The 12974-nt window shown below is 33.1% G+C and overlaps 1 protein-coding gene and 1 pseudogene across 1 annotated transcript; one reads left to right on the top strand and one right to left on the bottom strand.

The window, feature by feature from the left end:
* Nucleotides 1-4622: 4622 nt before the first annotated feature.
* LOC111404897 (glutaredoxin-C1-like) lies at nt 4623-5310 on the top strand. Its single transcript, XM_023033626.1, has one exon. The coding sequence runs from the start codon at nt 4652-4654 to the stop codon at nt 5000-5002; it is 351 nt and encodes a 116-aa protein (XP_022889394.1). The 5' UTR covers nt 4623-4651; the 3' UTR covers nt 5003-5310.
* Nucleotides 5311-9443: 4133 nt separating this feature from the next.
* LOC111404466 lies at nt 9444-11178 on the bottom strand (annotated as a pseudogene).
* Nucleotides 11179-12974: the final 1796 nt, after the last annotated feature.

Below are 12974 nucleotides of genomic sequence, written 5' to 3'. Positions count from 1 at the left end.
ATACCAACAAAACAAAAACAAAAATGAATACAAACTCAAACACAAACACATACACACAAAAACCAAACAGATTCAATGTTTGATTTGGTTTCGAAAGCCAAGTGAAACACATACACGTTCATCTATCATTGTCGCCGATGCAAGCACCACCACCATCCACATCCACATTACTATCACCACAAGAACCAGAGCACCATCGCCTTCACCATAAACAACTATAACTAGTACCATATTTGCACCCACAACCATTTCCTATTTCCATCACTATCATCCCCATCGACCATTGTTCCTCTCCACCTCTAACAACGAAGATCACCACTGTCACCATCTCATAACTTAAACCCCGATCCTCCAACACCACCAAAACTTGAAGCAGAAGAAGATGCAATTTGGGTGGTGGGCCAATTTTTTTATTGAAAAATCTTGTTTATACATTGCCATTCTACATAATCTTTAATAGATTGATGAGGTATCAAAATGAAAGTGGGGATTTTATTTGGTTAGTTAAATTTTGACCCAACCAAATTTTTGTCGCATCATCTATTGATAGATGAATCTGTAAGTTGTAATACATATGTAGCACAAACTTCAATTCCCTTGTTTGGTTGCTTGTGTTATGGTTAGTTTTTTATTTTAAAGTCAATAATTATAGAATAAAAAGGTAGCACAATTTAGTTCGAAATCTCATAATAAATTCGGTCGCTGGGTGTAATTTTCATAAATAAATCCCTACTACCATTAACAAGTTTTAATTTTTTTCAACTCCTAAAAATCTCCTACTTCCTTACTTCGTTAATATAATTTGGTCATATTGATTTCCATATTTAGGCATGCTTCCTGATTTATGTCCAGCGACGATCAGGACTTCTGCGACTAATGTTAGATTTCTTCTGCTGCAAATATGATTGTATTACTAAATTGATAATCGTAGTTTGAAATTTAATGACTATTCTTGTCTCTGACAATTGTATTCGATTTACCGAACACAATTCCCGAGTATGTGACTCAAAGTTTTAAACGCAGGTGAGATTGTGAAATTTCTCATCAAAATCAGTGATAACTGTTACCTGCTTCATTATCGTTGAAGGCGGAAATAGGTTTTCACGGTGAGAACGCAGAATGCCAGCTGAATTTTTTAATTTTAGGATGTCGATTTTGTACTGAAATGAGTCCTGATATAGAAGGGAACTAGGTGTAATTTTAGGAAATAGCTGTATATATATATATAGACACCGGACTTTTGAACTTCAAACTATGTGCCTGATATATGCTTCGGTATATACTTAATCACTCAACTATTATTTTTTCTTTATAAATTCATTCGGTTTTAATTGATGTAATTCAATTGAAAAGTGACCTATGAACAATGATTGTGTAACAAGATCTGTAAATAGATTCTATTTTTTCATTGTACAAGTGAAAAGTGATAAGAGTACCATTTGTTCTCTCCTTTCCTTCTATAATCTTCTTGCATACTTCATTTACATTTTGTATTTTCAAAATCAAATTTGTATTTTGTTACACTGCAAAAGTAGAAAATAAACATCATGAATTAGTTTATCAAAATTCTTGGAATTTCAATTGTTGTCGTTAATTGCATTTATATTTTGGTGATGGATAAATATTATTTAAAAAAGGACATAGTAATGTGCCTTAGACTTGAGAAGTTTAAATTCTTCTAGATATTACACAGTTATCTCACAAATGGCCTATTTGGCAAGATATTTGGAAAGTTGAAACTCTTTTCGGACGTGTTTGGATTATGTATTATAGAAGTGATTTGACTTGGTAGAAGAACTTTAGAGGAAACTAATCTAATGGCCCGTTTAGTAGTTTTTTCTTCTTGAAAAAGAATTTTCCAAAAAATGTTATTCTAGGTCAACTTCCTCGAAATGCTTTTCTAGCCAGACAAAGTATTTTTAGAAAAATATTTATATATGTTTAAAATCAATTTCTTAATCTCGATTGGCTTTTAGAATTCCCGCCAAACGGACTATAAGGTAGTTTCCTTATGAAACTTTTTTATAAGAAGTAGAAACACTACCAAACAGGCCCCAACAACATTTTATACTAATTAACACCCTAACCATGTTCACTGATGGAGCCTAATATTTTTTATTGCAAGGTCAAAATTAAGCTACAATTTTTTCCAGTTTAATGAAAATAATTTAATACATTACTAAAAACGCCGCCTACGCATTTTCATACTTTGAAATAATCGTAAATTTGTATCGTTCTCTATAGTGTGAAATACATTGTCTTCCATACACACAATTAGACTATCATTCAACCGTCGAATCTCCAATATAGTTGCGTGGTTCAAACTGTGGGTTAAGGACTTTGAGGAGTTTGGTGTTGAGGTAGAGAAAAAAAGGCAGTTGGTTGTCGGTATCGGTATAGATGAACTAAGTAGGATAAGGCAATTATTTTTATAAAAATACAAATCTAAGTACCGGAAGAAGAATGGAATTCGAGTTTTGAGAGAAATTGAGAGGCAGAGAGTTGAGGGAAGAAAGTCTGGCAAATAGTAGGACAAAAAAAAGTATAGTACACCACCATGACAACAATAATGTACGGCAACGGTTGGATACTTCTGTCGTCCGGGTTAAAGGTTGAACCGGCTTCCTAATCCTAAAGTTTTTGGCATTTAGGTTAAAAATTTGTAAATATTTTTCGTGTTTAGAATTCAGTATATAGAATTTAGTCGAATTTCATTTTCTTATTTTAAAATTTTATTTTTCAAAGTTAATCATTAATTTTTATAATGCATTTCGTATTAATCACAAGTTTTACATGCTTATCAGCCACTCATTTTTTTCAAAAGTAAAATTTAGCTCTGATTTGAGCCCCATTATGGTGAAAAAAAAAAAAGTATTTTGAAATTGTGAATATTTGGAGATCGTGTGATTAAAAAAGAATAAAAAATAAAACCATTTTATAAAAAAATATGAGGTTGAAAATGAGTTTTGATAAAAAGGAGGCGAAACATAGGCTTAGTAAAATAAAATGAAACCCAAAAGGCTTAATATAAACTAGAGAAAATTAGGAGTCAAATTCCAATTTTCTAGTATACAAACGATTCTCCTTCTAAAGTGAAGTTTTGTCTCCCTGATCTATTCAACGTTGTGAGATTGGATCTCCTCATGATCGAAATCAACAACGTGGATAATAAAATTGCATGTCACTTTCAAATGAATTGAAGTTGAAGAAAAAGAATCGTAAAATCACTTAGAGTGTGTTTGATTAACATGGAAAATATCACCTAGAAAATAAAATATTTTCCATCTTTTATGGAAAATAAAAACCACCTCTACCCAAAGAAAATGTTTTTCTTAAAAACAAGGAAAATTAGGCATATTTTCAAAAGTTGGAAAATATTTTTCATGGAAAAAAATAGCAATCAAACACTCTAAGTAGGAATTTGGATGGAAAATTGATATTTTCCATGAAAAATTAATGTAATCAAAAACACCCTTAGGGTATGTTTGATTCACTTCCAATTCCATGAAAAATGTTTTCCATTTTCTACCTTTGTTGGTGTTTGATAGGCATTTTTTCTTGGCAATTGAAATTCCATTTTTGCTTCACACGGTGACCATTTCTTGCTTTTCATTGAATTTGTTTTCCCACCTATATGGTGGGAAATCGAATTCCATGTTTTTTTTTCCTTTTTTTTTTTTGCAATGAAAACAAATTCTAAGAATTTTGCAATGGAAACAAATTTCATCCCCAATACCAGTAAATTATATCCCTTTAATTGATAATTTTCATATAAAACAAAGTTAAACGAATACTAAAAAACACTTTTTATTTCAACATCTTCCACGTGAAAAATTATACTAATCAAACACAATAATTTACAATTCTCAGGAAAACATTTACTAGGAAATTCGATTCCCTAAAATTCGTTTTCAATTCAATTCAATTCCATCTTTACAATCAAACGGACCTTTAATATTTTGCTAACTTTGACATGAAAGTTACAAGTTGCACCTTGTCAATTTGAAGATTAAAAACATTTTGACATTGCTTAAAGAGTTGGAGAACCCAACTCTAATTTTCCATTAGAAAATCTTATTCTAAACTTGTCAATGAAAAAATCTCTCATTTATTAGTGTAATTTGCTAGTTGTAATATTGTTAAGATCTGTTGTGGCATTTGGCTATTCCCTTAACACTTCACAGCTACACTAACTCTTATTAACAAATAATAAGATGCCATTTATTTAAAATGACATGGCGTCTTAGACAACTTATTGCTAAATTGTTAGCGGGTGTGTAGAAAACAAGTTGGTAGTCAGCATTAAGTAACAGTTCTTGTGTACCTTCAATGATTCAGAATCAATTAAAGAGAAGACAACGTGCACATTAAAGGTCACGTAAGAGTCTCATTAATTAGAGCACCCAACAACACGATTCTACTTGCCGTTTCTACATACGTACTTACCACAAAATATATTGACACTACATCTAATAATATACACCAGTACAATATTAAATATTCACTCATCTAATAAAATTAAAAATATAGCCGTCTCCTACCGTAGACAATAACCGGACCAACACCCCACTCTATATATACCCCCTAATCCTTTTCATTATTTCACACATCATCCAAATTGCGATCCCTCGAACAGGTAAAAAATACTAAGATGTATAGTTCAACGAGGCAAAGCGAGGCGTTGGACTCGCTAGAGACGGTGATGCGGATGGCCACCGGTAGTGCGGTGGTGATATTCAGCGTGAGTACGTGTTGTATGTGCCATGCAGTGAAGAGGCTCTTCTGTGGCATGGGAGTGAACCCAAGTGTTCACGAGATAGACCAAGATCCCCGCGGTAAAGAAATTGAGAAGGCACTTATGACGCTTCTCGGAAGCTCCTCGGCCATGCCGGTGGTGTTCATCGGCGGCAGACTTGTTGGTACTATGGACAGAGTTATGGCTTCACATATTAAAGGTACATTAGTCCCACTTCTCAAGGAAGCTGGAGCTCTCTGGCTTTGATCAATTCTGGTACTAATAGGACAATGCTTGTTTGTTATTCAGTACAAAATCGTCAATTTTATGGGAAGAGAATGAACTCTCGTATTCTTCAAAAGGTATTTTTGAAGTTGGCTGATTCTTTCGCGATTTTCTTAAGACTGTGTGGATTTGTAGAGGTTCTATTTTAATTATGTTTAGTGCTCCATAATCTTTATTGCCAGTTTTTGTTTCTTTCTGAATAATATTGTGAGCACGTGGACCAGTTTGACAAGATTTTGAAAAATCAAAAGTTCTTCCAAACTTGTTTTGATATTTTTCAAGAAGTATTCAATCTGATTAGAACATAATACACTTTTAAAAAAAGTAGAAGTAAAAGCATAAGATTTATCGAATGGGTTCATAGTCATATAAGCACACAAAGGTAGCAGTGTGAGTCTAACTAATACCTATGACACTAACATGAGTATGCTAAGGCAACAATGTGAGATGGAATAATGCTCCAACACCACCAAAACTTTTGTTGTTTATTTCCACCATCACCGTGACCATTAAAACCACTGCCACCTTTGATCCCACCACTTGCAACAATAATTGTTAGACTCTCATGGCCCATCACATGTAATATTTAGGGGTACTTACAAAAATACCCTATATTTTTGGATTGTTTTGAAAAAAAAAAAGCATTATAAACTTGGATTAAATGGTAATTACTTAAAATTGAACGTAAAATATACGCTCAAAACCTAAACTCACAACAATTCTCATAAATCAGCCTCCAATATGCAAAAATCAAAGGTAAATTGAAAGGAAAAAGAGGAAATCTTCCACAAATACATAAACAAAGTTTGTTCATTCCTCTCGATCCACAAAAACATTGAAAAATCTGGAAAAAAAAAGTCGAGATCTTCCACAAAAACACAAACAAAATTACAGGTATTTTTATGTTTTGGATTCCATGATTATCACTCATTATCCATCTCATTTTTGTTTGAATTTCATGATTAGATTTAGTTTAAATCTCATAATGTATAATTAACATTTATGAAGTTTCTTTTTGACGATTTTATTAATTTGATTGGAAACATGTATGAAAATAAAATTGTTGAAGTTGAGTGGATTGTGTCGATGCATATGAAAAATTAGTTTTGAATCAATTACATTGATGCTTGCAAGGTTTTTGACAAAAAGATAATGTGAAAAATTGACATTCTATCACTTTTTTCAAAAAAAAAAAAGTCACAGCATCTCTTTTAAGCAATTAACTAGGCATGCACGTGTGAGTTTTTGAAAATTTGAACGTACATATTAAAGCTCTATTTTCTGGTAATACACATGAGAAAAAAACTTTAAAACAATTGCATTGATGCTTGCAATGTGTTTACTCAATGGAGAATGTGAGAAAGTGGAGTTCTGTCACCTTTCTAAAAAAAAGTCACAGCATCTCTTTTGAGCAATTAATTAGGTATGCATGTGTGAGTTTTTGAAAATTTGAACGTACATATTCAAGCTCTATTTTCTAGTAGTACACATTAGAAAAAAAATTTAAACCAATTTCAATGATGCTTGCGATGTGTTTGCCTAAAGGAGAAGGTGAGAAAGTGGCATTCTGTCACTTTTCTCAAAAAAAAAAAAAAAAAAAAAGTCACAACATCTCTCTTGAACAATTAGCTATATATACATGTGTGAGTTTTTGGAAATTTGAATGTATATATTCAATCCATATTTTTTGGTAATACACATGAGAAAGAAAACTTTGAACGAATTGCATTGATACTTGCAATGTGTTTGCTCGTAAGAGAATGTGAGAAAGTGGAATTTTGTCACTTTTCTTAGAAAAAGTGATATTTTGTGACCTTTCTCCAAAACAGTCACCATTTATCATTAGAGCAATTAATCAGATGCATACGTGTGTTTTTTTTTTGAAAGTTTGAATATATCAATTCATACCTTGTTTTTTGGTAATACATATGAAAAAGAAAACTTTGAATCGACTACATGGATGCTTGCAAGATGTTTGATCATGAAGAGTGACATTCTGTCACCTTTATCAAAAAATGACATTGTGTCACTTTTCAACGAAAAAGAGACATTCATTACCTTTCTACAAGAACAGTCACCCTTTATTATTGGAACAATTAACCGGATGCATACGTATGCTTTTTTGAAAGTTTAAACATACCAATTCATGCTCTGTTATATGAGAATACATATGAAAATGAAAACTTTGAATCAATTACATGGATGCGTGCAATGTGTTTACATATGGAGAGGGTGACATTCTGTCGCTTTTCTTAAAAAAAAAAAAAGGTGACATTGTGTCACTTTTTTACAAAAAAGTGACATTTTGTGACATTTCTCCAAAGCAGTAACACTTTATCATTGGAGCAAATAACCAGATGTATACGTGTGCTTTTCTGAAAGTTTGAACATACCAATTTATACCCTGTTTTCTGGTACTACATATGAGGAAAAAAAAACTTTGAATCCACTACATGGATGCGTGTAAGGTGTTTGCTCATGGAGAGTGTGACATTCTATCATTTTTTCTCAAAAAAAGTGACATTGTGTCACTTTTCTCTGAAAAAGTGGCATTCTGTCACATTTCGATGCATACATGTGCTTTTTTGAAAGTTTGAACATACTAATTCATGGCCTATTTTCAAGTAGTATATATGAAAAAGAAAACTTCGATTCACTTACATGGATGCATGTAAGGTGTTTGCTCATGAAGACTGACATTCTATCACGTTTCTCCAAAAAAGTGACATTGTGTCACTTTTCGACAAAAAAGTGACATTCTGTGACCTTTCTCCAAAACAGTCACAATTTCTCATTGGAATAATTAACTTGATGCATACTTGTGCATTTTTGAAAGTTTGAACATACTAATTCATGTCTTGTTCTCTGGTAATATATATGAAAAAGAAAACTTTGAATCAAGTACATAGATGCGTGCAAGGTGTTTACTCATAGAGAGTGTGACATTTTGTCAATTTTTTCAAAAAAAAGTCATAACATTACCATATCATTTGAGCAATTAAGTAAATGTATACATGATTACGTTTGTATTTTTTGAAAATTCGAATATACCAATTCAATTCCTGTTTTTTGGTAATACATATAAAAAAGAAAATTTTGAATTAATTACATTGATGCATGTAAGGCTTTTGCTTAAGGAGAATGTAATTCTGTCACTTTTCCATAGAAAAGTGACAGAATGTCACTTTTTCAATAAAAAGTTACATCATATCATTCGAAAAATTAACTAGATGCATACGTGTACATTTTTTGAAAATTTGAACATACCAATTAAGCACTGTTTTTTGGTAATATATATGAAATAGAAAAACTTCGAATCAATTGCATTGATGCATGAAACATGTTTGTTTAAAGAGAATGTGAAAAAGTGACATTCTTAAAAAAGTCACGGTATCTCACTGGAGCAATTAACTAGATGCATATTACTCTGTCACTTTAAAAAAAAAAAAACTCACAATTTTTTTGCAATCTTTTTCCAGGTATGGATAAAATTAATGTTTTCGTTTGTTATGGAGACAAATGGACACAAGATAATGAATATACAAGTGAAAAAAATCATCGAAATTGTTGTCTTAATGGATTGCACGTACAACATCCTTGCGTGCACGATATTTTCTGTAATGAAAGTAAGTTCATCAACACAAAGAATACAAATACAATATAGTGTGGCATTGTGTTGTTTTTGTTGTTGTTATTGTTAGCAGTAGCGATGTAGTGGTGGCAGCGGGATGTGATGAAGAGTGTTTTGTGATCAATTATTTGGTTGATTTGTGACCAAGTATTGGTAGTAGATCGAGAGCAGGGTGGAGCGTTTGGTGTATATGACCAAATATTTGGTTCTTTGTGACTAACAATTAAATTGTAACCTTAAAATTCGTTAATTTGTGACCTATAAATTTTTTTATTTGTATCCCATGAAATAAACTATGTAAAATTAAAAAGTGATGCAATGTCACTCTTTTATAAAAATTGTCACTTTTTTCGTAATTCAAAAAAGCGACACAAACTTAAAAGAAGTGGCAAATTAAAAAAAAAAAAGTGACACACTCAAAAAGTGACAAAATGAAAAAAATAAAAAAACACACAAGCTCAAAAAAATAAAAATAAAAATAAAAAAATGACAGACACCAAAATAGCATCATTCATTTGCGCGGAACCAGTAATCATGTTCTTAACATAATCAACATGTTCAGTACAATTCACGTGAGTGTATTAGCGATTTTTAACATAATAAGCATGTCTAGGACAATCCACGTGATATAAATCACAAGTAACATTATAGTAGCAAATGTGATAACAATTGCATTGAAGAGAAAAAAAAATGATGAGAGAACATAAGGAAATAATCGGGGCGGGGAATACATAGTGGGACAAAACCTTTCATAGAAAATCTGATAAAATAAAATAAAATAAAGCCATCAACCTAGCAATAATTAATGGTTGTGACCTTAAAACCTCTGCTGCTTCTTCTACCTCTAGCAAGCTCAAATTTCCTACCCTTGGCTTGCACATTCAGCTTGGTGTGGCTGTGTGGAACACTAGGAGTTGGACCAAAGTGCTTCGCTCCCTCACGAGACTTCACGAGTCCTCTAAGAAGTACCTGCATCAAAATGGCACAGTTAGCTATTTTAGGTTTCATAACAGCATAAGGTTTTTGTAGCACAAACTGAAAAGGCAAAATTTACCAGCAAAATCATAGCTGTAAGCAAGACCAAAACAATTGAACATTGAGCAAAAAAAAAAAAAAAAAAAATCTTTAACAAAGCAATTTTTATGAGTAACAAAATCCATATCAAACCTTAAATACTAGTTCAAAGGAAACAATGAATCAAACTATCAAAGTAGTGAACACAACAATCATTGCATAATTGAAATCACTGACAAAATGATATTCATGTTATTGGTTAAAAATCTCATTTCAACCGTTCTATACTACCAACTATATCAAACTCTAGCAACAATAAAATTATCAAGAAAAAGAAATTAACAGAAAAAGACTGGAATATTCACTACCGTGTTTTGCCCAAGAGGAGCTCTGAGCTAGCTGATTAAAAGTTAAGCATTTTCCTCCTGCCTTCTCAATTCTTGCCCTTGCTTTCTCTGTGAATCTCAAAGTCGTTACCTTCATTGCGGGGACTTCATAAGCCCGAATATCATCAGTTACACAGTCTCAACAAGCATTGCAATTTTGTCTTCCTTTCCCTTCATGAAGTGACAAGACGAGAGAGAAAGCGAGGCCTTGTTAACCTTGCTCATGAACAGTCTCTTCAATATAACTGCATTGAACTTGCTTCCAGTTCTCCTCACGAGGAATCGACACAGCTTAACGAGAAGTTGGAGGTAAATATCATTGGATTTAGGAGCAGTGCGCTTGGTTTTCTTGCTTTTACCTCCGGCGACCAAATCAATACCCGTGGCTACTGTTGGTGGTGCTACTGCCTTTCGCCGTGCCTTCGGTGATAAATTTCAACAAAAATGTCCGCAACATAGGCTTGTTTCGCAAGGTTTTCTGATTGCAGGGGTTTCAGATTTGGATTTTTTTTCATGAGTCTTGAACGTAATTAATACGGTAATAATAGTTTTAAATTAGTTTTAAGGTATTAATCAAATATTTAAATTTTTTAGGGTACTACACCTAATTTTCCCTAATATTTATTGTTATATCACTACACGACACAGTCACTGCCAATTGTAACATTCATCATTATATTGCCATCACCAGACCACCACCACCTCCTCCTCCATCGTTGTTGCACCCAACATGTTTAATATACCATGTTACTCTACCATCGCCCTCATCACTTCATGTTAAACCCACTGCTAAGTCACCATCGAAACGTCATCATCATAAAAAATAAACTCCTCAAACACACCACGCAACAATCAAATCCAACACCACAATTGTCATTGCAACCAAAAAAAAAAAAAACACAAACACATACACATACACACACACACACACAAACCAAACAGATTCAATGTTTGATCTAGCTATAGATCTGGTTTCGAAAGCCGAGTCAAACACATACATGTTCATCTGCCACCATCGTCGATGCAAACACCACCACCATCCACATCCACATCACCATCACCACCAGAGCACCATCGCCTTCACCATAAACAACTATAACTAGGACCATATTTGCACCCACAACCATTGCCTATTTCCATCACCATCATCCCCATCGACCACTATCCCTCTCCACCACTAACAATGAAGACCGCCATTGTCGCCATCTCATAACTTAAACCCCGATACTCCAACACCACCAAAACTTGAACGAGAAGAAGATGCAATTTGGCTAGTGGACCAATTTTTTGACTTGGGCTAGAGGGTTCATGGAGAGTGGTGGAAAAAGGGGTAGTGGCGGTCGCTGCCAACCGTGGGACAGTAACAAATGTCACGTTAGGGTATGTACTATTATAAAAAAAAATCATATGTGTATGATATCGAATAAGTAGTAAATTGATTAAACTAGATATCGTTCGATAGTTTAATTTAATTAATACCTAATTAATTTTATCAATCCTGGCTTTATTTGACAAATCAATGTTTTAGACGATTGAAATGAACTAATAGAAACTCAATTATAATGAAAATAATCAAACTAATTAAAATGATCACAAATTCAATTTTGAAAAAATGCGAAGATTTGAAAGTGTTAGGACTTTATGAATTGACCATATATTATCCTATTTAAGTTCATCTATGACGTTTTGACAAAATTTCATTAATTTACTTTATGATCTCTCGATAAAAATCAAAGCAATCTCACAGACCATTCATAGATTGGCCAAAAATATGAACGGAATAAGAATGATAGTAAAAGCTCAACTTAAATTCAAATTTGATATCAAAATGTAGTAATTAAAATTTAATTATCAAAAGCTAGGTTCATCAATTCGTCCTTACAAATTAAAATTTAACCCCTCGTAATAGGATTTATAAAACAGAACATATAAATTGAATACAATACCGGATTATATGAAGAAAAGTAGAAGAAAATTTAAACTTGAAGCCATGGACTTCGCAACTGTTGGGTTTTTGATACCCAATAAATCCCGGGCTATGATGATAACGTGGGTTAATATTATTTCATAGGTATAGGCCGATGAATGAAATAAGTCCAACAACCAAGTCCATGAGCTACACACGGCCCAATTGTATTCCTTATGGATGGCTTGAATCTTGGCCCGTTTACCCCTTTAATGCCTCGGGCAAAGCCCGTGCCCCCAAAAGGGGGCTCGGCCCGAGCTTAGGCTCGGGTCTATCGAGCCCCGAGTCGAGCCGAATCGGGCTTTTCCCGAGCCGAGCCACGGGCGGCCCGAGCCGGCGAGCCCGATTGCCATCCCTAATCTCACAGACCATTCATAGATTGGCCTAAAATATGAATGAAATAAGAATGATAGTAAAAGCTCAACTTAAATTCAAATTTGATATCAAAACGTAGTAATTAAAATTTAATTATCAAAAGCTAGGTTCATCAATTCGTCCTTAAAAATTAAAATGTAACCCCTCATAATAGGATTAATAAAACAGAACATATAAATTGAATACAACACCGAATTATATGAAGAAAAGTTGAAGAAAATTTAGTCTTGAAGCCATGGACTTCGCAACATAAAATTTCTTATTCGTCTTCTTTGAACTTCAAGAAATCTACCAAGAAATTGTATTCTTCAAAATATTGTGTAATTTTATCCCTCAATCCAAGATTTGGGTTTTTGTAATGAGTTTGACTATATATAGGTTTGAATTGAGTTCCCAAAATTTTGTGTAAACTGTAAAGTATAAACCGTGTTTCTCAAAAAATACAACTCTTTTATGGATGCTAATTTGGATGGACGGCCACATGGCTACCCCGGATTAGCTCTAATATTTTCACTTGGATTGTGCTTCTTTAAGAGGAAGCTAGACCATTGGATTCCACCTACAACCAAGATTAAACCTCCC

The sequence above is a fragment of the Olea europaea genome, chromosome 11, assembly GCF_002742605.1.
Source record: "Olea europaea var. sylvestris chromosome 11, O_europaea_v1, whole genome shotgun sequence".
In the NCBI taxonomy this organism is placed as follows: Eukaryota; Viridiplantae; Streptophyta; class Magnoliopsida; order Lamiales; family Oleaceae; genus Olea; species Olea europaea.
The sequence above is the reverse complement of the archived record's forward strand: the minus strand, read 5'-3'. Positions and strand labels throughout refer to the sequence as shown.

Coding starts and splice junctions, on each gene's coding strand:
- LOC111404897 (XM_023033626.1), top strand. CDS start 4,652: ATGTATAGTTCAACGAGGCAAAGCGAGGCGTTGGACTCGCTAGAGACG.